This window comes from Heteronotia binoei, chromosome 18 (assembly GCF_032191835.1).
Source record: "Heteronotia binoei isolate CCM8104 ecotype False Entrance Well chromosome 18, APGP_CSIRO_Hbin_v1, whole genome shotgun sequence".
Lineage (NCBI taxonomy): Eukaryota > Metazoa > Chordata > Lepidosauria > Squamata > Gekkonidae > Heteronotia > Heteronotia binoei.
In genome coordinates this window covers 24,212,884-24,238,887 of record NC_083240.1, presented here as the reverse complement: position 1 = coordinate 24,238,887, position 26,004 = coordinate 24,212,884, and the positions used below count along the sequence as shown (strand labels likewise).

Here is a 26,004-nt window from a genome sequence, read left to right as displayed (position 1 = left end):
GCAGGAACTCATTTGCATATTAGGCCACACCCCTGATCAAAGCCAGCCGGAACTGCATTCCTGAGCATTCGTGCTAAAAAAAAAGCCCTGCACGTACATATTTTTTTTAAAAAATATTTCCAGTGTATAAGCTTTTGATAGCCAGTGCAGCCCCAGGAGGGTGTTTCAAGGCCAGTGAGAAGCAGAGGATGGTTTGCCATTCCTCTGCAGGGCCCTCCTTGGTGGTCTCCCATTCAAATACTGACTCAACTTAGTTCCTGGGATTTGATGAGGCTGGGCTACAGCGTGCTTCCATCCCTCCCAGCCTTTAGTACAGATGCCTCTAAAAGGGTATTGGATCAATTCGTGGAAGACAGGTCCGTCAATGGCCATTAGCCATGATGGCTAAGTGGAGCCTCCATGCTCACAGGCAGTATACCTCTAAAGAACAAACCCTGCAGCCTTCACGCCTTCCTTGTATGCTGCACAGAAGTTTCTGTTGGAAGCACAATGCTGGGTTAGACGCACTCAGCTTAGTCTGATGCAGCGAGCAGGTTTTTATATACAAATGGATCAAGTTATCCTAGATATTACAGAAGGGGAGGGGCAATTTCTGATGGTGGCCAAGCTTTTAACAGCAAGTGCATGATTTCAGCACACAAAGGTTCCTTCTTTGTCTCTCCGAGACCCCTAAAAGAAGGACTCACTTGTGTCTTCCTTATTCTCAAGTTGGCTGCCGATCGGTTCAGTCCTTCCTCCTGTTCGATATTCTGTTCGATACCTGGGAGGGAGCAGGGGGGGAGAAAACAGAGCTTATTTCAGAGACAAGGGAAGGGGGGGGGAGAGCAAACCGAGAAACAGATGGGTCTCACTAGCTACTGTCTTCCTTGCTTGCCAAACGCCCATCGCAGATGGGGCTAAAAATATCTCTCCAGAAGGCACCAGCCACAAATGCCCCCGTTTTCAAAAGGGATGCTTTTAATGCTAACGTATTAAATGCACCGTTGCATCTGGCAAGCATCACCTAAAGCCCTAAAAAGAAACGCGAGCGCTAAAAATATGAGGCAATCAAAATCTGGGCCAACCAATGGTGAACTCTGTGACCTGAATAAATTATGCAGATTGGCACCTTCTTTGCATCATTATGCAGAGAGAAGGGTTAAGTCCCACTCTTTGCCACTCCGGACTCAGCAGTTTCCCTGCTGCACAACATATTCACAAGCCAAAGCACTAGAATCTTTTTTTTAAAAAAAAATAATTAAAGTCAAAGTGCCTAGAATGTGCTTATTTATTCAAATATGCCTACCCTGCCCATCCACCAAAACTCAGGTGGCTTACAAAAGGATCAAATAATAAAGCAACGTTATCAAATAACAATCGCTGTCAAGGCCATAATGCTGAATGGCGTGCCTGTTTCAGAGATAGCTCAATTTCAGAGCCACAAAATACGCAGAACGACAATGATTTGGAGCAAAGAGAGGTTGAATGTTGTTGAGCATGCCTGGCAACAGTTCCCTGGGGTCTCGGGCAGAGAAGAATAAGAGATTGGATTTATACCCTTCACTACCTGAAGGAGTCTCAGACCATCTTACGATCTCCTTTCTCTTCCCCTCCCCACAACAGATACCCTGTGAGGTGGGTGAGGCTGAGAGAGCTCTCCCAGAACCACCCTTGAGCAGAACAGCTGTGAGAGAACTTGTGGCTGGCCCAAGGTCACAACAGCAGGTACAAGTGGAGAAGTGGGGAATCAAACCCAGTTAAGAACATAAGAGAAGCCATGTTGGATCAGGCCAATGGCCTATCCAGTCCAACACTCTGTGTCACACAGTGGCCAATATATGTGGCCAGTATAAGTGGCCAGTTCTCCCGGGTAAGAGTCCGAGCGCTTAACCACTACACCAGACTAGCTCTCAGACAAAGGGCTTGACCTGAGATCTGTAAACTGGACATGATGCTAGGGATTGGAACTAGGCGTTTCTACCTGATAAGATGGTGCTTTGCCACTTCCCACACTGATACCTCCCCCAAGCTGGAAGTTATGGTTCTTGTGACCTCAGGGCTCTGCCTTACATATTCCTGGTGCTGCTGGGAGACCCAGGTTCAAGTCCTGACTCCCCATGGAAGCTCACTGGATGACTTCAGGCTGATGGCTCTTTCTCAAACTACAGGGCTGCCTTTTGCTGGCACACCTGTTCTTGGGCTGAGCCTCTTGCTGAATAGTTCTAGATAAAGAAGCCTGTTCGACGTTCTCATAAATTGGGCAAATGCAAACTGGGATCTACAGGTGGGGCTTCGGCACGATCCATACGGCATATACTCACTCTTGAGTTTGGAGCGGACTTTGTTAGCCGTCTTTTTGATGTCAGACATTAACTCCTCCAACTCTTCTTTGGTTTCTGAAAGGGAAAAGATCAGAAGAATTGCTCAACATTGTGTCACAAATGTGTGTCACATAACTTTTGGGGAAACTCAGCTGTGTTTTGAAGAAGAAGAATTGCAGATTTATATCCCACCCTCCACTCTAAATCTCAGAGTCTCAGAGCGGCTTACAATCTCCTTTATCTTCTCCCCCCACAACAGACACCCTGTGAGGTGGGTGGGGCTGAGAGGGCTCTCACAGCAGCTGCCTTTTCAAGGACAACCTCTGCCAGAGCTATGGCTGACCCAAGGCCATTCCAGCAGGTGCAAGTGGAGGAGTGGGGAATCAAACCCAGTTCTCCCAGATAAGAGTCAACGCACTTAACCACTACATCAAACTGGCCCTCTTTTATGCCTGGCTGCCCAACACCCGCTTTCCACCTAGGCAGGCAGAAAAATAAGAGATGGCATTCAGCCAAGATATCAGTAGACTATTCCAAGCCACAGTAATGGAGTCCATCAAAATCTTAACAAGAATAGGCCAACAAACATGGAAAACAAAACCATACCCCACATAATGGAAATGCTCAGTCTGCTCTCCAGTTCCAAAAAAAGGAGATGTTGAAGACTGCAGCAAATTTTGGACCACGTTAGCAAGGCCTGAGCAAGGCTGTTAATGATAGGACTTTTTTGAGAGGACATTATTTAATACAGTTGCCATAAGTCGGAAACAACTCCTTAAGCACCTAACACATACATAACAAGACTTTTGCCCAATGGGTTGCAAACTATTCAAGTTTCTTCCATTACCAATCATTTCTTTTTAACAGCATCCCCCCACACACAGATTTTGAACCTTCCCATGATAAAGAGTGACATTGGAGGCCTGTTCTGTGCTCCATATTCTGAAGCAAGCTAAGATGCAACCAGAGGCAGGGTTTCTTCTGTGGTGGCACAGTGTGGCGTACTAGTGAGAGGACTGGACTAGCATCTGGAGGACCTAGGTTCAAATCCATGCTCTCCATAGAATCTCCTTGGATGACCCTAGGCCAGGTGTGACCAAACTGTAACTCAGGAGCCGCATGTTTTATACATCTTGTGTGGCTCTCGAAGCCACCACCACCCCGTCAACCAACTTGGAGAAGGCATTTGTCTCTTTAAATCACTTCTCTGAGCCAAGCCAGTCAGCAGCTTGGAGAATGCATTTAAAGTTGCTTTCTTTCCACCTCTCCCTCTCTCTATCATCCATCCATCCATCCATCATCTACCATCTTCCTTCCTTCCTTCTCTCAAACATCTGACATTCATGTCTTGTGGTTCTCAAACATCTGACATTTATTCTATGTGGCTCTTACATTAAGCAAGTTTGGTCACCCTTGCCCTGATCGCTCTCTCTCAGCTCAACCTACCTCATAAGATTGTTGTAAGGATAAAACAGAGGAAAGGTGAAAGGACAGGGTAAGGCGTTCTGAGCCCTCATTGGGCCCAAAATAATAATTACTAATCTTTCATTTCAGCTTCCCTTTTAAGGCAAGAGCTCCAATCCACTCCCTGGAGGGGGCTGGATGCAGCTGCCCTCTCCAGCCCCTTTCCCATGGATTCTTAGCTCTCCTCTTCCCCCGGCACAGATGCAGCAGGTGGGCCTGCTCTCTTCCCCGCCCTCTGGAGAGGAGATAATCGCCATCACCTGCAGGAGGATGCTGAATGTCGCCAATGAAACCAGGCAGCACTGGCAGAGCGACAGAATCTTGGGTGTCACTGAGGATGCGATGGGGACACAGCCTCAGTCAGTTCAGGAGCCCCTGTAAGGACATGCAGCAGCACACGCCAGCAACCAGAGTCGGCAGCTCCTGCCTGGGAAGTGGTGGGGATCGGAGGCAGTGCCTAGCAAGGGTGGAGTTGGAGAGGGAGCTCCGTGGGGATACAGCGCAACAGAGCCTGCCCTTCAAAGCTGCCATTTCCTCAGGGATAACTGGTCCGGAGATCAGTTGTCATAATGGAAGATCTCCAGGTCTCACCTTGAGGTTGGCAACCCCAGCTGCTGCCTCTAGATACCTGCCGTTTCCTCCTGCACGGCTGCCTATGGTGACTCCACAGAGTGAAATGGTCCTAAAAATGCTGCCTTGAAGTGCCGCAGGTGCCACTCGGCTTGGCTTGTTTCAGGGCAGGGTTGCCAAATCAAGGTGGAGAAATTTCTGGCCATTTGGGGATGGGCCTGAAGAGAACAGACTATCAGCAGGGATGTCATGCCAAGCAACCCACCTTCTGGAACTGTCATTTTCTCCAGGGGAACGGATCTCTTGGGTCTGGAGAGATCAGCCAGAATTCTGGGAAAACACCAGGCCCCACCTGGAGTTTGGCAGCCACAGCCACGGCCCAGCTTGTCTCAGTTCGGGCCCAAGTTGGCCATGAGGTGACTCTTGCCAAGACAGAGACTTTCAAGCTTTTGCACGCAGGGGCTTGACAAAACCCAGCTTGGAATCTCTCATAATGACATCACGCTACACTACCCATAATTTGGGAGGAGTAAGGGAAATGCACTCTGCTTAGGTTGAGGCACTCTTTTTTGTTATACTCAGGGCTTTTTTTGTGGAAAAAGCCCAGCAGGAACTCATTTGCCACACCTCCTGACATCACCATTGTTTAACAATGTGTGTGGCCTATTATGCAAATGAGTTCCTGATGGGCTTTTGTGTAGAAACAGCCCATCAGGAACTCATTTGCATAATAGGCCGCACACCCTGATGCCAAGCCAGCCGGAACTGCGCCCCTGTGTGTTCCTGCTCAAAAAAAGCCCTGGTTATACCTACTATCCCACAGTTGAGGCCCAACATGCTGCCTCAGTACTTGCCTTGGCAACTCTGTTTTTGCACAGGTGTGTGTGTGGGTGGGGAGGATGTTTGAAGTTGCAGGGGCTCGGACCCTGCTTCCATCAGAGAAAAGGCCTCCCTCCCATTTGCATCCTCTGTAAACAGCTAGGTGGAAGCTGGTCTCCAGTACTTGGTGGGGGTCACTTCCCACAGCCAAGCCCCCTCGGTTTCCCTTTGCATCAGACAGATTAATGATCTGTTTGAAGTGGAAATTAAGCCTCAAGGACTTTTAAATCCTTCAGCATAACCAGGCCAGCAGTCAGAAGCACCCTAGAGAAGGGTTCTGAAATATTAATGCAATTCGAACTGCACAAAAAGCTCAGCAAAATATTTTAAAAGCCAGTCTGGTATGGAAGGAATGCAGAGTTCTAGGGGCAAATTACAGGATCCAGAAAAGACTTCAATCGGCAGGTTTTCTGTTTGTTTTGGGCTTTTGTGTGTGTGTGTGTGTGTGCACGCTAAGTGCCATCGACTCACGGCAACCCTATGAATTAATGGCCTCATTAAGAGATCTTGCTCAGGTCTTGCAAACTGAAGGCTTCCTAAATCGAGTCCATCTCATGTTTTTGATTGAGTGGGACCATTTCCATTGTGTTCTGTAACTTGTACCCACTAGCACTTGATGCTCATTAAGCGAACATCAAGCCGTTCAATTGCAGAGAGACAGAACGCTGTTCACTTTTTCACACAATACGCCCAGTAGCATTTCCCCATCACAAAAAGACCATTTGCTCGCTTTCTAATTTCCTTCTTGCACTTCATCGTTGTGGATTATTATTTTTTTCTAGATTAAATCCTTTCTTAATTGCCAACCGCCTTCTTTTGGAGAACAGAATGATGCGTAAATGAGGCAGGTAGTTGTCCCTAAACCAACAGCACTGGAACATCCCAAAAGGGCAAGCCCATTTTGCGGTGCGATCCTAAATAGACTTATACCCTTCTAAACCCAAGAAGAGTGTAACTTTGCATAGGATTGTTGCAGAGTAAGCAGCGCTCTGAAGGCAATTCCTTTCCATGTTTGACATCACCCGCCGCTGCCTAATAATCATCATCATAAATCCTCAGGTTTTCAAACACAAAAACATCTCCAGCGGTCAATTTGTCTTGCAAGCATAGAGAACAGGAAGACAGCTGTCATTGTAGGGCTAATAAGGCCCCAACCCAATCTGGGAAAATCAGCTCTGCTATACTTGGCCTGTCTTGCTCATTAATCACATCCTAAGGCCCTGAAATGCCAGAAATCTATTAAGCAGGTGGGTGGCAGGCCTTGGAGAGCCCAAGATTGATGGGAGCTCCAATCAGGATGGCTGAAGCATCTCTCCCAACAGATGCAAATTCACCTGGTAGGGTTGCCAGGTCTGTGTTGGAAAATACCTGGAGACTTTGGGGGTGGATCCGGGAGAAGGCAGAATTTGGGGAGGTCCCTCAGCAGGGTACAATGCCATAGAGTTGACCCTTCAAAGCAGCCATTTTCTCCAAGGAAGCTGATCTCTGCCAGCTGGAGATCAGTTGTAAAAGTGGGAGATCTCCAGGCCCCACTTGGAGGCTGGCAACCCAGTCACCAGGGTATGATTGGTTGGAAGGAAGATATGACTGGAGGGGGGGGGGACATAGAGTTGGAAGGGACCTCAAGGGTCCTCTAGCCCAACTCCCTAATGCAAGACATTCACACACACACGCACAAAACCCTCCATTCCTACAGTGCCCCCAGCTTTATGCCCAGAGGAAGGAAAAATAACCTTCAGGATCCCTGGCAAATCTGGAAGTCAGTCTCCCAGTCAAATGGCCTATTCCTTAAACAACTTCACACCGCTTTTCGGTGGCATAAATTTTTATGAATCCACTTCATCAGATGCATGCCTGTTTGTTATGATGAACATTAGATGCTGGTGGGGGAGAGGATAAAAATATTCATGATGATGCCCAGGTTTGTTTAGGAATGAAGTTTTAGCAGATTGGCCCACCCCTTCCATTGATTACATTTGAATGTCAGGGTCCATAAGAACTGTCAGGCTAAGACCTGGGGAAACCTAGGTTCAGATCTCCGTTTGGTGAAGAAGCTGACTGTGTGAGCTTGGACCCGTCTTAAGCTAATTTACAGTGTTGTTTTGAAGACAAAAATAAGGGAGGGTCACGCACACCACGGTGAGCTCCTTGCAGGAGAGTATCTATCCACCCCCCCCACACTGCCTGTCTTTCCATGTGTGCACAGACAAAGCCAAATCTGCCATTTTAAAAAGTTCTTGAATCACCTACAATCACACTCTCATCAAAGTTTTATTTTTTAAATTTTTTAAAAAAAATTCCATTTGTAACCACTTTGCATTATGGTTGGAATTTGTGCGTAGGTTTTTCTCTCCACCGTCAGAGCAGCCTCCGTGCGGCATTTGTGGGACAGAAGTGTTAGAAGAAGGGAAGAAAAAGAAATGTAAACACTCCTACATAATTTGGGGAAAAAAACAACCCAGATGATTGAATAAGTTATCTTTATCTGTTACACTCCTATCCTATTCTTTCTCCAGGGGACACAGTATGCTTACATGGTCCCCACATTTCCTCCCTCACAACCAGGGCTTTTTAAAAGCAGGAACACACAGGAATGCTGTTCTGGCTGTAGGGTTGTCAATCCCCCAATTTGGAGGCCCTCTCCCTGCTTCAGGGTCATCAGAAAGCAGGGGGAGGGGAGGGAAGTGTCTGCTGGGAACTCTGTTATTCCCTATGGAGATTTATTCCCATAGAAAATAATGGAGAATTGATCTGCGGGTATCTGGGGCTCTGGGAGGAGCTGTTTTTTGAGGTAGAGGCACCAAATTTTCAGTACAGCATCTAGTCCCTCTCCCCAAAATATTCCCCAAGTTTCAAAACGATTGGACCAGGGGGTCCAATTCTATGAGCCCCAAAAGAAGGTATCCCTATCTTTTATTTCCTATGGAAGGAAGGCATTGAAAAGGTGTGCCGTCCCTTTAAATGTGATGGCCAGAACTCCCTTTGGAGTTCAATTATGCTTGTCACAGCCTTGATCTTGGCTCCACCCCCAAAGTCTCCTGGCTCCACCCCCAAAGTCCCCAGATATTTCTTAAATTGGACTTGGCAACCCAGTCTGGCTGCCTTGGTGTCAGGGGTGTGGCCTAATGTGCAAATGAGTTCCTGCTGGTCTTCTTCTACAAAAAAAGCCCTACTCACAACAACTCTTTGATGTAGATCAGGCTTGGAAATCCCTGGAGATTTTGGGGGCGGAGCCCTGGAAGGTCAGAGTTTGGGGAAGGGAGGGAGTTCAGTGGGGTATAATGCCATAGAATCCACTCTCCAAGGCAGCCATTTTCTCCAGGGGAACCAATCTTAGTCATCTGGAGATCAATTATAATATCAGATGATCTCCAGGTGCCAACTGGAGGTTGGCAACATGACCCAATATGCTTAATGACAGTATAGGGCAGGGGTGCCATGGTTCTTTCACATGTATTATGTGGCTCTTAAAGCCTCTACCAACCCACTGGCTGGCAGCTTGGAGGATGTATTTAAAGTTGCTTTCTTTCCATTTCTCCCTCTGTCCCCCATCTATTTCCTTCCTTACTTCTCTCAAACATCTAGCATTCATGTCTTGCAGCTCTCAAACATCTGGTGTTTATTCTATGTGGCTCTTATGTTAAGCAAGTTTGGCCACCCCTGGTACAAGGATTTAGATTCAGGTCTCTTTGGTCCTTCTTGAATTCTCAAACCTCTACACCTAGCAGTTGAGTTTCTGGGCCATAAGCCTTTTAAAACCTGCTCCTATCTACTACCACCATTTCATTTCCCCCTTTGTGGCTTTTAATTTGCAGGCAGGCCACTGGCATTCTTGCTCTCTCCAGCTGCTTGTGCTGGTTCTAAGTAATGCCCAAGATCTGGTGAGAGATGTAAAAGTGATTGCACCACTTGGGAGCAGTGACCAAAATGTTATTGAGTTCATCATTTGAATAAATAGCGAGTTGTCCCAAAAGACCAACACAATCACTTTTAACTTTAAAAGGGGTAACTTCTCTGAGATGAGGAGGCATGTGAGGAGGAAACTGAAAGGAAAGGTAAATAGGGTCAAAACCCTTGGGGAAGCTTGGAGTCTATTTAAAACTATGATCCTAGAAGGTCAGATAAAATATATACCGCAAGTCAGGAAAGGCACATGTCCTTGATCCAAGCGGCTCAGCTGAGTCTCTAGAGCGCTCTTCCCAGACGGTGGCCAGTGCACGCACACACTTTATTGAAGTCCCAAAGTGTTCAACAGGTGTACTCACTGCTCCCTGTCATCAGGTGGGAAATTCATGCTAAAATACAGTTCTTAGAGATGTCGAATGTCGTGGAGAGATGAGTCTCTCCGGGCTGCCATTGTTGCAGTAGGTACTAATAAAGGATTGTAAAGAAGCAGGAAGAGGACAATAAAATAACTTTCCTGGGCTTAGGGAAGACCAGAAACCTTCTATAATAGCCAATTAGGGGGGTTAATTAAGCCCAGCTGGCCTGTGGCCCTGCTACAAACTACATTTCCCATAATTCTTAGCACTTAAAGATACAGAACCATTATCCCACTTATGTGATCTCCTTCTGTGCCTTCATGGGGCAGCACAAATAGGTATAGAAAAAGACCTGCATGGTTAATAAACAAAGTAATGGAAGCTGTAAAAGGTAAGAAGGATTCCTTTAAACGGTGGAAAGCTATTCTAAGTGAGGTTAATAAAAGGGAACACAGGCTGTGGCAAATAAAATGCAAGTCTGTGATCAGGCAGGCAAAAAGGGACTCTGAGGAGCATATTGCAAAAAACAAAGACCAATAATAAAAGTTTCTTCAAATACATCTCAGTGGAGGGTGGTAAGCAGTGGGGTGCTGCAGGGCTCAGTACTGGGTCCCATGCTTTTTAACTTGTTCATTAATTATTTGGAGTCGGGAGTAAGCAGTGAAGTAGCTAAGTTTGCGGATGACACTAAATTGTTCAGGGTGGTGAGAACCAGAGAGGATTGGGAGGCAGTCCAAAGGAATCTGTCAAGGCTGGATGAGTGGGCATCAACATGGCAAATGAGGTTCAACGTGGCCAAGTGCAAAGTAATGCACATTGGGGCCAAAAATCCTAACTATAAATACAAGTTGATGGGATGTGAACTGGAGGAGACTGACCAAGAGAGAGATCTTGGGGTCATGGTAGATAACTCACTGAAAATGTCGAGACAGTGTGTGACTGCAATAAAAAAGCCAACACTATGCTGGGAATTATTAGGAAGGGAATTGAAAACAAATCAGCCAGTGTCATAATGCCCCTGTATAAATCGATGGTTCGGCTTCATTTGGAGTACTGTGTACAATTCTGGTCACCACACCTCAAAAAAGATATTATAGCATTGGAAAAAGTGCAAACAGGGCAACTAGAATGATTAAAGCAGGGGTGTTGAACTCATTTGTTATGGGGGCTGGATTTGACATAAATGAGACCTTGATGGGCTGGGCCATGTCGGGCTGGGCCATGTCAGGCCAGGCCTTGTATGTACCTATTTAAGATTAGGTAGCAGAGATATAAACTCTATAAAGGGCACAGACAAACACGTTTAATTTAAAAAAACCCTTAAAACATGCTTAAACATTAGCACTCATTGGTCTTAAGGGTGCTTTCTTTGTATTTCTCCCATGCGATCCAGGGAACTGGGCAAAGGAAACTCTGATTCTTTCCCTCCCAAGGAGACTGGGAGGAGGAGCCTCAGCCAATAGAAGGAAGAGAGTCTTAGCTCAGTAGCTCTGCTGTGTGATTGAAAGAGCCTGGAAAAACAAGCTCTGCCTCCTCCTCATCCTCCCCAAGGGAGGAGTCTCAGCCAATGGAGAAAATAGAGGTTTTACTCTGTAGCTCCTGTGCAATGGAGCAAGCCTTGCAAAACAAACTGTTACATAGAAGGAAGGGAGAAGGAAGCAGATAACAGCCAGTTGCTCGAGGGCCTGACAGGAGCCTTCTGGGGGCCTGATTTGGCTCCTGGACTGCATGTTTAACACCCGTGGATTAAAGGGAACACTTTCCCTATGAAGAAAGGTTAAAATGCTTGGGGCTCTTTAGCATGGAGAAACGTCAACTAAGGGGTGACATGATAGAGGTTTACAAGATTATGCATGGGATAGAGAAGGTAGAGAAAGAAATACTTTTCTCCCTTTCTCACAATGCAAGAACTCATGGACATTCAATGAAATTGCTGAGCAGTCAGATTAGAACGGATAAAAGGAAGTATTTCTTCACCCAAAGTTTAATTAACACATGGAATTCACTGCTACAGGAGGTGGTGGCAGCTATAAACATAGGCAGCTTCAAGAGGGGAATGGATAAACATATGGAGCAGAGGTCCATCAGTGGCTATTAGCCACAGCGTATTGTTGGAACTCTCTGTCTGGGGCAGTGATGCTCTGTATTCTTGGTGCTGGGGGGGCAGAGTGGGAGGGCTTCTAGTGTCCTGGCCCCACTGGTGGACCTCCTGATGGCACCTGGATTTTTTGGCCACTTTGTGACACAGATTGTTGGACTGGATGGGCCATTGGTCCGATCCAACATGGCTTCTCTTATGTTCTTATGTTGTTCTTATTAAAGTTCAGCCATCAGAAGTACAGGTGTGAAATTCTGATTCAGATCATTGGGGTGAAATATATGAGTACCTGTATTAGCACCTTATGTTTCCCCAACAGGGAAAGCAGCAGGTCCCCAGGACTGGGCCCCCTCAGCTGGGGCCCCATATACTTGATAATGGTATTGGGCTATGGTTGGCACCTATACTAGTTACTGAATCAATCTAGGGTAAAAGGGATTGAGGGGCCAAGTTCTCTTTCTCCCTTTTATTCATGTTCATTTCTTACCACTTCTAGGAACTTTAGAAGTTTTAATGAAGATAAATGTCAGGCTGCCATTTAGAGAATGAGCCAGGAAGTTTCCTGTTCAAATGTGACTAACATCTCCACAGATTACAGAGTGGGGCATTTGGGGGCAATGCCCCCACCAAATGAAGACCCAGCTTTCCTATAAGTCTCCAGCCCTTTCCAATGCAGAGATATAAAGGGAAATGTGCAATCTGTTTTTGTCCTGATTGTTTAGAGCAGAGGTGGCCAATGGTAGCTCTCCAGATGTTTTTGCCTACACCTCCCATCAGCCCCAGCCACTGGCCATGCTGGCTGGGGCTGATGGGAGTTGTAGGCAAAAAACATCTGGAGCGCTACCGTTGGCCACCCCTGGTTTAGAGGAAATGTGGGCAGGCAGCTGCAAGCTGATTGTAGCTGAATCAGTTAACTCCTTCCCAGTCAAATGTATTCACATGTTTCTTTTTGTCCTTTGTTCCTGTCTTTGGTTCCATTGTATACTGCCTCCTTAATATGGCAGCCCTTAAGGTCTCAGTGTAAGCAGGCCTTGTAAACTGAGAATTGAAGGAAAAACAGCTCCTTTTGCAGCCAGATCTGAATGGTTGATTTACAGAAATTCTTTGAATCCAGATCAGGACAATTCCGGGCTTAGGTGAAAAGGAACTACAAAAATCTCAAGTTAAGTATCTGGTATTTTCCCTTCAAGTTGCATCTGCTGAATTTTGCAGTGCTGTTAAAAGCAAGCTACTGAGTTAGAAGAAGCTGGATTGTGGTGGTGGTGTTATGCAAGCATTTCTGTCCTCTTTTTAATGCCAGCAGTGTTGTGAGAATGTTGGGTGGAAACCTGGAAAGAGATTTATAGTCTTTGGGGGCTACCTCCTCCTCTGCATGGGAGGGTACGAGGAAGCAGAAAAGTTAATGCCCAGTTTCACTTGGCCTGCTAAATGGTTTTAATCACTAATTGCAAATTCCCTTGCGTGTGTGAATGAATGAATGCATGCTGCTGACCGTGTGAATATCTTTTTACTCACAAAGGAATCAAAAAATAAAGGTAGTCCCCTGTGCAAGCACCGAGTCATTACCAACCCATGGGGTGATGGCACATCAAGATGTTTTCTTGGCTTTTTATGGGATGGTTTGCCATTGCCTTCCCCAGTCAGCTACACCAAGGAATAGCTGCTGTCAAACTCTTGTTCTCACCCTCACCATAAAAAGTGGCATTAGGGCAAACTTCTCCGGCCAACATGAACTCCAGTGCCTCTCTCTGCAGAAAAAGATATTTCTCCACTGCAGACAGAGAGCCAAAGGACTCAAGGGCCATAATACCCGGGCAATCTTAATCCCTACTGTCTGTCTCTTGCTACAAAAAGCAAGGTCTTTGGGAAGATCTAAATAAATCCAAGCCAAAAATAATCCTTTCTCTCAGTATCAAGATTGCAGATATGTTTTGTACATGCAGGGCTCCCCCCACCCCTTATTACAGAGTAGCCACAACCTAGCTACCTACCTGGTGTTAGGGTAGGGTTGCCAATCCCCAGGTGGGGGCAGGAGATCCCCCAGTTTGGAGGCCTCCCCCCGCTTCAGGGCCATCAGAAAGTGGGGGGGATGTCTGCTGGGCATTCCATTATTCCACATGGAAACCGATTCCCATAGGGTATAATGGAGAATTGATCTGAAGGTATATGGGGCTCTGGGGGGGGGCTGTTTTTTGAGGTAGAGGCACCAAATTTTCAGCATAGCATCCAGTGCCTCTCCTCAAAACACCCCCTTTCTAAAAGATTGGACCGGGGGTTCAATTCTATGAGCCCCCAAAGAAGGTGCCCCTATCCATCATTATTTCCAATGGAGGGAAGGCATTTAAAAGGTGTGTGGTCCCTTTAAATATGATAACCTGAATTCCCTTTGGAGTTCAATTATACTTGTCATGACCTTGCTTCTGGCTTCACTCCAATGTCTCCTGGCTCCACCCCCAAAGTCCCCAGATATTTCTTGAATTGGTCTATGTTAGGGGATAATTTCTAGGAGAGAGAGAGAGAGAGCTTTGCAAGTAGGGTTGCCAGCCTCCAGTTGGGGCCTGGAGATCTCCTGCTTTTACAATTGATCTGCAGCTGGCAGAGATCCACTCCCTGGAGGAAATGGCTGCTTTGAAGGTGGACTCTATGGTATTGTATCCTGGTGAGGCCCCTCCTCTTCCCAAACCCTGCCCTCTCCTGTATCTACCCCGCCCCCCTCAAGTCTCCAGGTATTTTCCAACACTGACCTGGCAACCCTAATTTGCAGGCAGGCAGTATTTAGGACTCTCCTCTCAAAGGCACCGATTAATTTCTGTCTCCCTCACTCGTTTTCCCAGCACAGCTGTGACTCCTACCCCATGGCCTCGTGCCCTGCAACATCTGTTTTAAAAAGAACGTAGATGCCCTAGCAGTGCAATCCTAAACAGAGTTAAACCCTACCAAGCTCACTGAAGTCATTGGGCTTCATAGGGCGTGACTCTGTTTGGAATTGATCTCCAGAGAAACAAGATTAGCCCACGTGGAAAAAACAGGTGCTTTGGAGGGTGGACTCCACGGCGTTATGCCCTCTACGGTATTATGCCGTCCACTCCCCAAACCCTGCCCTCCTAAGCAGTGTTCTCTCTAAGCTGAGTTAGCAAGAGCTAGCTCACAGATTTTTAGCCTCCAGCTCACACATTTTTGTCTTAACTCAGGAAGGATGACCCCAGAGCACACTAATTTCTGCAGCAGCTCACAACTTTCATGCCAGTAGCTCACAACTTTAATGCCGGTAGTTCACAAAGCAGAATTTTTGCTCACAAGACTCTGCAGCTTAGAGGGAACACTGCTCCCAAGGCTCCGCCTCCAAAATCTCCAGGAATTTCCCAACCCAGAGCCAGCTGGCAGCCACCCTATGAGGCCCCACCAAAGGAGTCTCAGGGTTTAAGATGGTGGGGTCATCCTGGTAAGGAAGGAGGAGAACACAGGCCCTGTTGGTGCCAAGGCAGCAGGAAGCCTGATAGAAAACTCTGTGGGAGGACAACCTTGGAAAAGGAGAAAGGGAAGCAGAGGGAGGGAGGGAGGCACTTAGCCAGTAAACTGCAAAGTGGGCAGCCAGCAGAGGAATTGCTGGCATCTGTACAGGACTCCAGCAGGACCGTGGGCATCGAAAATGAGGGCAGCGGGCCAGGCATCGGAGCCAGCCAGCCATCCCGCCCCCCGCCCTGGTTTTGGAGACAAGGCGGGCCGTTTGCTAAGCCCCAGCTCATCAGCCCAGACCAGTCAGACCCCAAAGTGCCAGAAACAGATGGAAAGCAAGACAAAGAAAGTGGGGATGAACTGGCAGCCTCACCACTGTCTGCCTGTGGGAGCAAGCCTAGTAAACCAGCAGTAAAATTTGCTTGGTCAGGAGACAGGATCCTCTGAACCGGCCGCGCCTGACCATGATTTGTTTATTCTCTTGCACTGCACTTCCTTGCCAAGACGCCAAGCGGATTACAGACTCAGGAAAACAATGGCATAAAGGAACCGGTGTAAAATACGTTGTGAACGATGCAGCAACCGGATTCCGAAACTGGTGCAGTACAAACAAGGGAATGCATACCATAAATCAGGCAATAAGGTACGATTGTATTCTTATGAAAGGGCCCTTCTGCCCAATTCCATTTACGACAACTTCATTCCATTTCTTAAAATGTGCTCTTGAACGTTCAAAAACAAAGCAGTGCAAGCAAAATCAGCTTTCCCAGTGAACAGAGCAACTGCTCCTGCTGAAGTGATTCTTGCCTCCCCAGCCCAGCCTGTTTCCAGACTCTGTCTCCTTGTCACCAACCACAAGGGCCCCCAGAGAGGTCAAGCCTCGCTCCGTATCTTGGTCTAGCAATGGGCGCTCCAAGGCTTTGCATGGCACAAATGCTGTAGAGACACCAAACTGTCTTCGCTCTTCCTTTCTCTCTCTCTCTTTATCTCCCCCCCCCACTCTTTCTGCTCAAAATAGCAGCAAAACCTTCCCTTCACCAGCAAAGTCCTTCAGTCCTGTTGACATCCAGACAGCCACTTCAGGGGCAGTTAAGGTATGACCAATTCCAAAACAGCCCACACTCTGCAGTGTGCCTTTGGTGTCCTCCTCCAGCCTGACAAAAACTCCCTTCCTAACCCTCCGTAGGACACAGGGGCATCCCTGGTGCCCCGAAATGTATCCTCCCTTCCCCCCTCCCCAGCAAAACTGGATGCATGCCATGGCTAGCTGGGTGGGCTCTGGCAAGGAGGGCAGGCCCGGTGGGGGGAGGGGAAGGGCATCGCAGGCTTTGCTGGGCTTCCCAGCTTCCCATGCCGAGCAACTCCATCATCTCAATGCTGCTAGATGGACAGGAGAACCCCTAACCCTCCTGTCTAAATTAAGGCACAAATAATTACAGAGCCATTTGCTCTTAAGCGTGTTTGTATGAATCAGGCGAGGGAGTTAATTGATATTTACCCGACGTGCGCTCTTGCTGCTGGAGAGAATGCTCTATTGTTTGGAAGGGGAGAGCGGAGGAAGCAAGAAGCCAGCCACAATGGAGGTTAAACAGTTGCTGAGATCCACACAGGGAGAGGCGGCGATGCCAGAAAGAAGGAAGCCACGCTCAGGATCAGGCAGAGAACAGAACAGGGCTTTGGGCCAAGACAGACAGAAAACGGAGGAGGCCTGGCAGATGCCCCTTGCTCCCACCTTGGGTGGCATCACTGAAGCACCACGCGGGCAACCCTTGTGCCTGGCAGGGGATTCTGGGTTGCCGGCTTACATAATGTACCCGCTGCCTTTCTGCCAACTGGCTTACTAAATCCCGCCACTCTCCCACGTTTCCCCTGCAGCAAGTCGATGTTCTCTGAGTGCCAGCCGCCGTGGATTCCTCCCCACCCCCTGCAAACCCTGCCGCCACGCCTTCCCCGGCCAGATGTGTCAGAGACAGAAGGCGGCCTTACTCACTCTCATCAGGATTGGGGGCTGCCAGGATGGCGCTGTGCTTTCGCTTCACCTCTTCGACATTCTCGGCAATCTTGTCGATGTAGCCCCGGATCTCTTCCACCTGGGGACACAGAAGGAGCCGGAGGTGAGCAGCACGTCTGCCACTTCTCTAGAGAAGCCAGTCCTGTGACCCCTTGGAATTGGCTGGAGTAAGAAGAGCTCTGCTGGATCTGACCAAAGAAGGCCCATCAGATCCAGCATCCTGTTTTACACAGTGGCCAACAAACCAGATGCCCCTAGGTTGCCTATTGTTTATTTTAGTTATATGCCATCTTTCACCCCCGTGGGGACCCAAAGCTGCTTACACTGTTCTCTCCTCTCCTCCCTTTCATTCTCCCTTGAAAGGGCAGCTTCTGGGAGAGCTCTCTTAGCCCCACCTACCACACATGGTGTCTGTTGTGGGGGGGGGGAGGTAAAGGAGATTGTGACCACTCTGAGCCTCTGAGATTCATAGTATAGTGTGGGATATAAATCCAGTATCATCTTCTTCTTCTCTCAGCAACTCTCTATTCAGGGCTGTTTTGTAGCAGGAACTCCTTTGCATATTAGGCCACACACACCCTGATGTAGTCAATCCTCTAAGAGCTTAAACGCTCTTAGTACAGGGCCTACTGTAAGCTTCAGGAGGATTGGCTACATCGGGGAGGGGGGGGGTGACCTAATATGCAAAGGAGTTCCTGATACAAAAAAAAAGTCCTGTCTCTATTTATTCTCTCAGCGACTCTGTGAGGTAGGTTAGGCTGGGAGTGTGTAAGTGGCCTACAGTTATCCAGTAAGTTTCCATGGCAAAATAGGGATTCGAACCTGGGTTTACACAGATCCTAGTCTGATGCTTTAAGCACTACACTACACCAGTCTGGCTCTCATAAACAGGCACAGAGTCCAAAGCCCCTCTCCCTGTTGCTTTTCCCAGAACAACTAGCATTACAAGGTTCTATTTAATCTGAACATGGAGGTTCTATTTAATCATAGATAGACAGCTGTCGAGGACCCTGCCTGCCACCAATTTCCTTCCAAAGCAAGTAGTCGCTGCCACATCTTGTGGTAGTAGTAAGTTCCACAACTTCATTGTACACAGGGCTTTTTTTTTTTGTATCAGGAATTCCTTTGCATATTAGGCCACAGACCGTTGATGTAGCCAATCCTCCTGGAGCTTATAGGAGGCCCTGTACTAAGAGCCCTGAAACCTATGGAGGAGTGGCTACATCAGGGGTGTGTGGCCTAATATGCAAAGGAGTTCCTGCTACAAAAAAGCCCTGATTGTACATGATTGGGTGAAGGACAGCTTTCAGTTTTCGCTTTTGAATCCACAACCTGCTAACACCCAAGTTCTAGTATTACCTGAAAAGGACTTGAACTTCTATCTGCTTCTTTCTAGTAAAAATGGTGGGAGCATGGCTTATTGGCAGAAGCATCTGTTTGGCAAGCAGGACTCTGGTTCGATCCCTGGCATCTCCAATTTTTAAAAAAGCATCAGGTTGTAGATGATATGAAAACCATCCCCTGAGACCCTGGATAGCCACTGCCAGTCAGAGTAGGCAATATCAATCTTGACAAATCAGTGGTCTGACTACAAGGCCACGTCACGGGCCTTCACTGCTTGCCAGCATTCTCTTGGTGGCAGTTCTAGGCTAAGCATTTGGGCATCACGAACACAGCAATCACAAGGCTGCCAACTCACATGCGATAGGCAGCTAACTCTTAGGGGCATCAGCAAGAGAGGAAGCCTTGCTCTCAAGCGCATCTTACAGTTGAAAATGGGATCACTTACTTGTTCGAAAAATTGATCCATGAAGCGGTCCCGATCCACTCCAACAGCAACTTCATCATCATCATCACTGTCCTTGGCCTGCAACACAAGCAGCATCATTTCTAAAACCTTGCTCAAACATCTGAGGAGAACACTGGCAGAAAAGAAACCAAAATTATATTCCAGGGGGGGGAAGGGGGGGAGTTCTACAGTGTCCTAGCAGGCAACTGCTGCACAGTCCCTGTGACTTCACCATAACTCTGATGTTACTTTTTTCCCTTTTGTCTTGGGTTTGAGTTTTTTTAGGTTAACTGTGTTTTTCTCCTTTTTAAAGGAGGGTTTACTAGTTAGGGTTTTTAAAAAACGGATTTAGTTTATCATACATTGTTGTTGTGCAGATAGATTATGGTTTATCTTTGGTACTGGAAGTTCCTGCTATTTATTTGCCTAAAAATATATATACCTGAATTATATTAGTTGTATTTTAAAAATACTCTCTTACTTTCATTCATTAATTCTTTGCTGTATCAGAATATCCATACAAAGCCCCAGTCCCAGATGATACACCTGAACCAGTTTACTCATCTTTTTGTTAGGGAGAACACAGACTTAAAAACCTCTGTTTTGCTATTACATTTTATCTCACCTACCACCAAGGAGCTGGTATTCTCACAGGTACATGGTTCTCCCTTTCCTCCATTTTATCCCCCCAACAATCCTGCAAGGTAGGTTAGCTTGAGAGGCAGAGAGAATGACTAGCCCAAGCTCTCACCCTTTGAGCTCCATGGTTGTATGTGGATTTGAACTCTGGCCTCCCCAGCCACCTAGGTTTCCACTCCTCCCTAGCTCCTAAGCCTCAGCCACTATATGAAAAGGGTATCTTGTCCATTTCAGTTTGCCTGTACTGTCAATTTCACCTCCCCCACTCATGAAACTGACAAAACTATCCAGTCAGAGATCCCTCACACAAACCATACATTAGATGTTATTAACTGGTGGCCTCCTGGACCAAATCTAGTTGCAAGGAATGTCGCCTGACTCTTTTGCCTCCTGATCCTGAGCTAAGTAGAATATAGAGGGAGGGACTAAGCAGGGGTGGGGAACCTTTTTTTCTGTCAAGGGCCATTTAGATATTTATAACATCATTCATGGGCCATACAAAATTATCAACTGAGCCTGCTTTGGCGGGGAGGACGGGATATAAATACGAAAAATAAATAAATAAATAAAACTTTAAAAACAGTGCTCCGCTGAAGACGGCAAAATTAATGCAAATAATTATTTGTCTGTTTGAAGTCATATGGGGAGAGCCTAGTTTGTCACACATGCGCACGCACACACAGTCCACCGCTCTGGGCAAATGCCTAGGCCCAGGGTTTTTTTGTGGAAAAAGCCAAGAAAAAGTGGGGGGGGGGGGAAGAGAGGAAGGAAGGAAGGGAGAAAGAGGAACAAAAGGAAAGAAAGGAATGAGGGGAAGAAAAGAAAATGAAATATAAGGAAGAAAGGATAATGAAGAAAAATTAAAAAATGGTGGAAGAAAGGGAAAAAAACAGAAATAAAGAAATGGGGGGGAAGAAAGGGGCCAGCAATTCCTGAGGGCCAGATCAAGTGATCTTGAGGCTGGACATTCCCCACCCCTGGACTAAAGGGACTTCTTGGTCTAACTGATAATCTTCCTGATCCAGTCGCATGCCAGCTTTCATCCATTCATTGGTTCCAGCAAGAGGAATTGTAGATGCAACACTACAAGAGGCTTGCAGGAGGCATATGCATTGGTAGGGGAGAGGAATACACTGGAGAACACTGCAGAATTCAAGGCTCCTACAAGGCCAAAGTCTCCACCCACACATGAGGGTGCCTGCTGCATCCTTGCATGAGGACAACTGTGGCCTAGCTTCCTTCAAACACCTTCTATTGGTGGGGGGGGGGGAGGTAATTCTGCTTCCAGAGCAAATGAACCCTTCAGCAGCACCCAGTGCAGACAAAGATGTTGTAGAACAGTGACTTATGCAAACGCACGTAGAGTATGCTTCTCTGAGGGCAGACAGGGTTTATTCTTGTGCATTTTAAGGTCCAAACCAGGCGTGACCTGGGAGCAGTGTTCCCTCTAAGCCGAGCTAGCTCACAGCTTTTTAGCCTCCAACTTACACATTTTTGTCTTAGCTCAGGAAAAATGGCCTCAGAGCAAGCTAATTTATGCAGTAGCTCACAACTTTAATGCCAGTAGCTCATGACGTAGAATTTGCGCTTACAAGACTCCAAAGTTTAGAGGGAGCATTGCCTGGGGAATCTGTGATAAGGTGCTCAGATTTTTTTTTTTTTTTAAGACCACAAGCAAGCATAAGTTAAAGACAATTCCGGGGACTAGCCCTCCCCTGTGCCATCTTATCCCCCCTCAGTGATACATACACAGACCCTGGAACCGCTTGTTGCCCTGGGAGGGGGCATATACAGATACCTCTGTGTTTTCTGCCATTGGTTGGTGGATGGAAGGAATGGAGTGGGGGGGGGTTTGATATGTACTGGAAAAAATTCACAAAGGCAAAGTTAAAAGGAGCCCCATGACACAGAGTGGTAAAGCTGCAGTACTGCAGTCCAAGCTCTGCTCACAACCTGAGTTTGATCCTGGCAGAAGCTGGGTTCAGGTAGCCGGCACAAGGTTGACTCAGCCTTCCATCCTTCCGAGGTCTGTAAAATGAGTACCCAGCTTGCTAGGGGGGAAGTGTAGATGACTGGGGAAGGCAATGGCAAACCACCCCATAACAAAAAGTCTGCCAAGAAAATGTTGTAAAAGCAACATCACCCCAGCAACGTCGGAAACGACTGGTGCTTGCACAGGGGACTACCTTTACCTTTTAAAGTTAAAATCAACCTCCCCTAGCACTGCTGCCCCAGTTTGAATTTCCCTGCCTCTCTGCCTCTCTTTTTTATGTTGCAATGATCCTCACCATCAGGGGTGGTTTTGTAGAAAAAAAGGTGGTGGAGCTCATCCAGGGATTGTTATGCAGCTGCACCTACTATTCAATGGACAAGGTGGGAAGGAGGAGGCGGAACTGTCAGAAAGGTTCAGGAGCTGCGCTCCTGTGAGCTCCCGCTGAATCCGAGGCCTGCTCACCATAATCCACTTTGGTTTTAAAAGGTGAACTTTTTTTTTGGCACACAGGGATGAAATAAGGCCTTCTGTTTTAATTCAGTGGGGGTGGGGAAGTGCGTCTCAGCTGGCCAGCACACAGGCTCAGCGACCGCTCATTCAGTCCCGTCTAGAAGACGGAGCATTAAAAGCAGACTAGAAGGCTTGGTGCACCTAGAAGCTTTGGGGACTGAAGGGAGCCCAACCCAGCCAAGGGAGGCCTGGCCCGGCCTGTCTCTTTTCGTGAGATGGAATGGGCTTGTGATTCCTGCAGGCCTGTGCAGTGCGGCACGGCACACCAGCCAGCGAGATTTGTGCTCGCATCTCCATGCGGTCACGTAGCTCAAGGGAGAACACAAAACAGCACAGGGCACTGCCTCCCGTCTCGCGTGCCCTTCTTGTCCACGATTCTCGCTGGCTTTTTTTTGTCCCTGTGAAAAGGGATCATCCCAGGGCAGGCCACCTCACATCATAGCCACTCTGCATCATTGCTGACAGGTACCATGGACCAATTTCTTGCCTTGAAAGGGCTGATGCAGCCAGCGAAGACCTCCCTCCTGGCCCCAAGACAGATGATCCTGGGTCACTCTGGTCAGGGCCATGGGTAGAAATGAGCAGCAAGGAACACCCTTCAATGCTCACGAGGGAGGTGCAGAAGCGGAATCCCCCGGAGATGGCTGCAGATTCAGAGGCCAGGGTGCCTTTCTAATGGGTCAACAAGACAGAGCAACACTACTTGGCATTTGCTTACTTATTGAAGGCCAGAGCAGTTTGTGTATCATCTTAGAGACCCTTGCCACAGATCCATAACAGAAGTTAAGGATTCTTTTAAGAATTTTTTTTTTTTTTTGCCATCAAGTCAAGCTGACGTCTGCTTTCCCTAGTGGGGCTTGAAGGCAAAGGGATGTTCAGAGGTGGCGTGTCATTGGCTGCCTCTGAATCATGACCCTGGTATTCCTTGGAGGTTGCCCTTCCAAATACCAGCCAGGGCCAGCCCTGCTTAGCTTCTGAGATCTGACAAGACTGAGCTTGCCTGGGCTATCCAGGTTAAGGCTGGGAGTCCAGGATTCTTTGCCCATTATGGATTACACAGATTCGGTCTGGCTGCTTCAGTCCACAGCAAAGCTGATCACAAGAAGAAGAAGAATTGCAGATTTATACCCCACCCTTCTCTCTGAATCAGAGACTCAGAGTGGCTTACAATCTCCTATACCTTCTCCCCCCCACAACAGACAACCAGTGAGGTGGGTGGGGCTGAGAGGACTCTCCCAGCAGCTGCCCTTTCAAGGACAACCTCTGCCAGAGCTATGGCTGACCCAAGGCCATTCCAGCAGGTGCAAGTGGAGGAGGGGGTAATCAAACCCCGTTCTCCCAGATAAGAGTTCATGCACCTAACCACTACACCAAACTGGCTCTCATGTGAAGCTGCCTTATAGTCAGGTCTTTTGGTCCATCAGGGTCACTATTGCTTACTAAGCCTGGCATCAGCTCTCGAGGGTCTCAAGTAGGGATCTTTCACATTACCTACCACCTGGTCCTTTCAGCTAGAGGTGCCAGGGGTTGAACCGGGGACCTTCTGTATGCCAAGCAGATGCTCTACCTCTGAACCACAGCCCTTCCCCCCAAATTAAAAAAGTCATGTTAATATCACCAGAATGACAGAAAACAGTGTGCCATCTTTCAAGTTCTCCAGAACTCTTTATTAGCTAAAAGAAAAAAAATTGAGAGGGGTGGGGGGGCGGGGAATGTCTCTTTCAGGCTGTAGTGTTAATTTTTAGTTAGGAAGGAGTCGGGCTTTTTTTTGTAACAGGAGCTCTTTTGCATGTTAGGCCACATGCTCCTGATGTAGCCAATCCTCCAAGAGCTTACAGGGCTCTTTGTACAGGTGTAAGCTCCAGGAGGATTGGCTACATCAGAAGGGTAATATGGCCTGGGAAGGACCTTGAGTTTTGGGGGTGGGCCCTGGGAAGGGTCCGAGGAGAGGAGAGTCCTCGGCAGAGTTATAACGCCACAGTATCCATCCTCCGAAGCAGCCATTTTCTCCAGGGGAACTGATCCTGGTCATGTTGAGATCAACTGTAATAGCAGGAGGGCCCCAGGTGGCATCTGGAGGTTGACAACCACAAGTATTAAGGCCCCTTCACCTGTTTGCCACAGGCAGTGTGTAAGACATTTAGCTGACTTCATTGAGCTCAGGGTGTGGCTGGCTGGTATCAGACTGTGCACCTGGCATGCCGGGAAGAAAAGAAGCAGCAACAAAATAAATAGAAGCATCCCATGGAAAATACATATATGAGGGATGTTGGTCACAACCAAGCCATCTTCTGACGCACCTGTGACACCTTGAGGGGTGGGTGTGTGTATGAGTGAGGGGCTCTGCTTTTAGCCACTGCTGCCGTCAGAAACAAACCTGACCTCTGCTCTCCTCTTCTCTCCTCCTGCGTTGGTTACTCCCTTTTCTTTGTGCCCGTTTGATCAGCTATTGTTTCCACTGCCTGCAGCTGCCAGGGCCTCTGTCAGGCATCCAGGAAACAAGTCCATGAGTGGGAGAACCTCCTTGCCGAGAGGCACCAGGGCTGGGCTCCTGCCAGCCGATAACGCCATTTCACTCTGGCAGCGAAAGAGCAGCGTGAGGTCTGAGCGACCCAGCTGCGCCCAAGGGCCTTTGCTCTTCGATGGCCACAGAAGGATTCCTAGAAGCATCGGGATCTGCTGAATGGAAGTGAAATGTTCCAAAACCAGGAGGACTCGGTGGGGAATTCTTGGAGCCAAGGAAGCGTTCCAAGAGGGAAAACGATCCCCTGAACTCAGAACAGTCTAATGGAGAAACTCGGTCATGGCCAAAGAGAGAAAGGGTAATTACCAGGCAGCTCCAAGTCACCCTGCCTTGAGATGCAACATGTTGTTCCCGTCTGCAGTCAGGGATAATCAGAATTCCTCACGCCTGTGACTAATGCTCCTGTGGCACACGGCAGAAAGAGCCCAAGGCCTTCCTTGGATCTCTGCGAAGAGGAAACTGCACCAATCTCGCCTGGGGGCAGGGGAAGAGAAAGACCCGAGGTATTCCTGCAAAACCACAGCAGGCCGCCAAATCAGCCCCTGGAGCAGAACCCACATCTGTGTGGGCGCTGCGGACAGCCAGAGCACTCTGCATGCACTCTTTCCCCCACTACGTGGATGCAGGATTCAGCTGACTCATTGCCTTGGATCACATCCGCACACACACACACACACCCCGTGCTAGCACAGACGCAGAGTGGGAGATAGCAGTCAGGAACACCCCCGAACTCATCAGCTGGTTGCTGACAACCATAGCCCGGGAGATATCCGAGTTCTGCGGCTGGATGCTGTCCTCAGGCTCTCTCGCAAAGAAGAGAAGAGCATCCAAACACCACCCTCTGGGACCTTCCATTTGCATTCCAGCCTGTCTTTCAGGAACAGAGAACGGTGTAGAGGGGGCAATCTCAGGTTAACTGCACAACCACCATGCAAGGGAGGTGCTCTGAAAGACATGGGTTGGTTCATCAATAGATGTACGCTTGTGCTCAGTTATTGGAGTGCTCGGAGGTGGCTAATCATGGGAAGGCGCCACCAATTGGCTGTGCCAGGGTGTGCATTTTGCACACGTGAATGGATTGTCCCAGACTGATTGCCACAAGTGGCACTTGCATCACAGAGCTGGTTCCAAAGGGTAGCCTTTTAGTCTACTGCAGTGAAACCCAGAAGTCCAACAGGACCTTAAAGGCTACCAGAGTCGGGTCATACAATCTGCTGGATACCCGCTGCTTCCAAGTATCCAGGATAGGGAAAGCAAAAGTTCTCCACACCTGGGTGAATCCAGACCCCTCTCCAACAGCTGACAGCAGTTAAAACGGACGCTGCTGGTAAGGCTCTTTAGCTTGGAGAAACGCCGACTGTGGGGTGACATGATAGAGGCTTACAAGATCATGCATGGGATAGAGAAGGTAGAGAAAGAAGTCCTTTTCTCCCTTTCTCACAATGCAAGAACTCGTGGGCACTCAATGAAATTGCTGAGCTGTCAGGTTAGAATGGATAAAAAGAAGCA

At 47.9% G+C, this 26,004-nt stretch overlaps 1 protein-coding gene across 1 annotated transcript in view; it reads right to left on the bottom strand.

The window, feature by feature from the left end:
- The window catches only part of STX1A (syntaxin 1A), a 63,287-nt gene that overhangs the window by 17,744 nt on the left and 19,539 nt on the right, over positions 1-26,004 (bottom strand). The window contains exons 2-5 of the mRNA XM_060259308.1: positions 18,830-18,907; positions 17,020-17,119; positions 2,301-2,375; positions 687-760 (exon numbers count right to left, since the gene is read on the bottom strand). Of these exons, the coding sequence (XP_060115291.1) occupies positions 687-760; positions 2,301-2,375; positions 17,020-17,119; positions 18,830-18,907 (327 nt within the window). The remainder of the gene's footprint in view (positions 1-686; positions 761-2,300; positions 2,376-17,019; positions 17,120-18,829; positions 18,908-26,004) is intronic.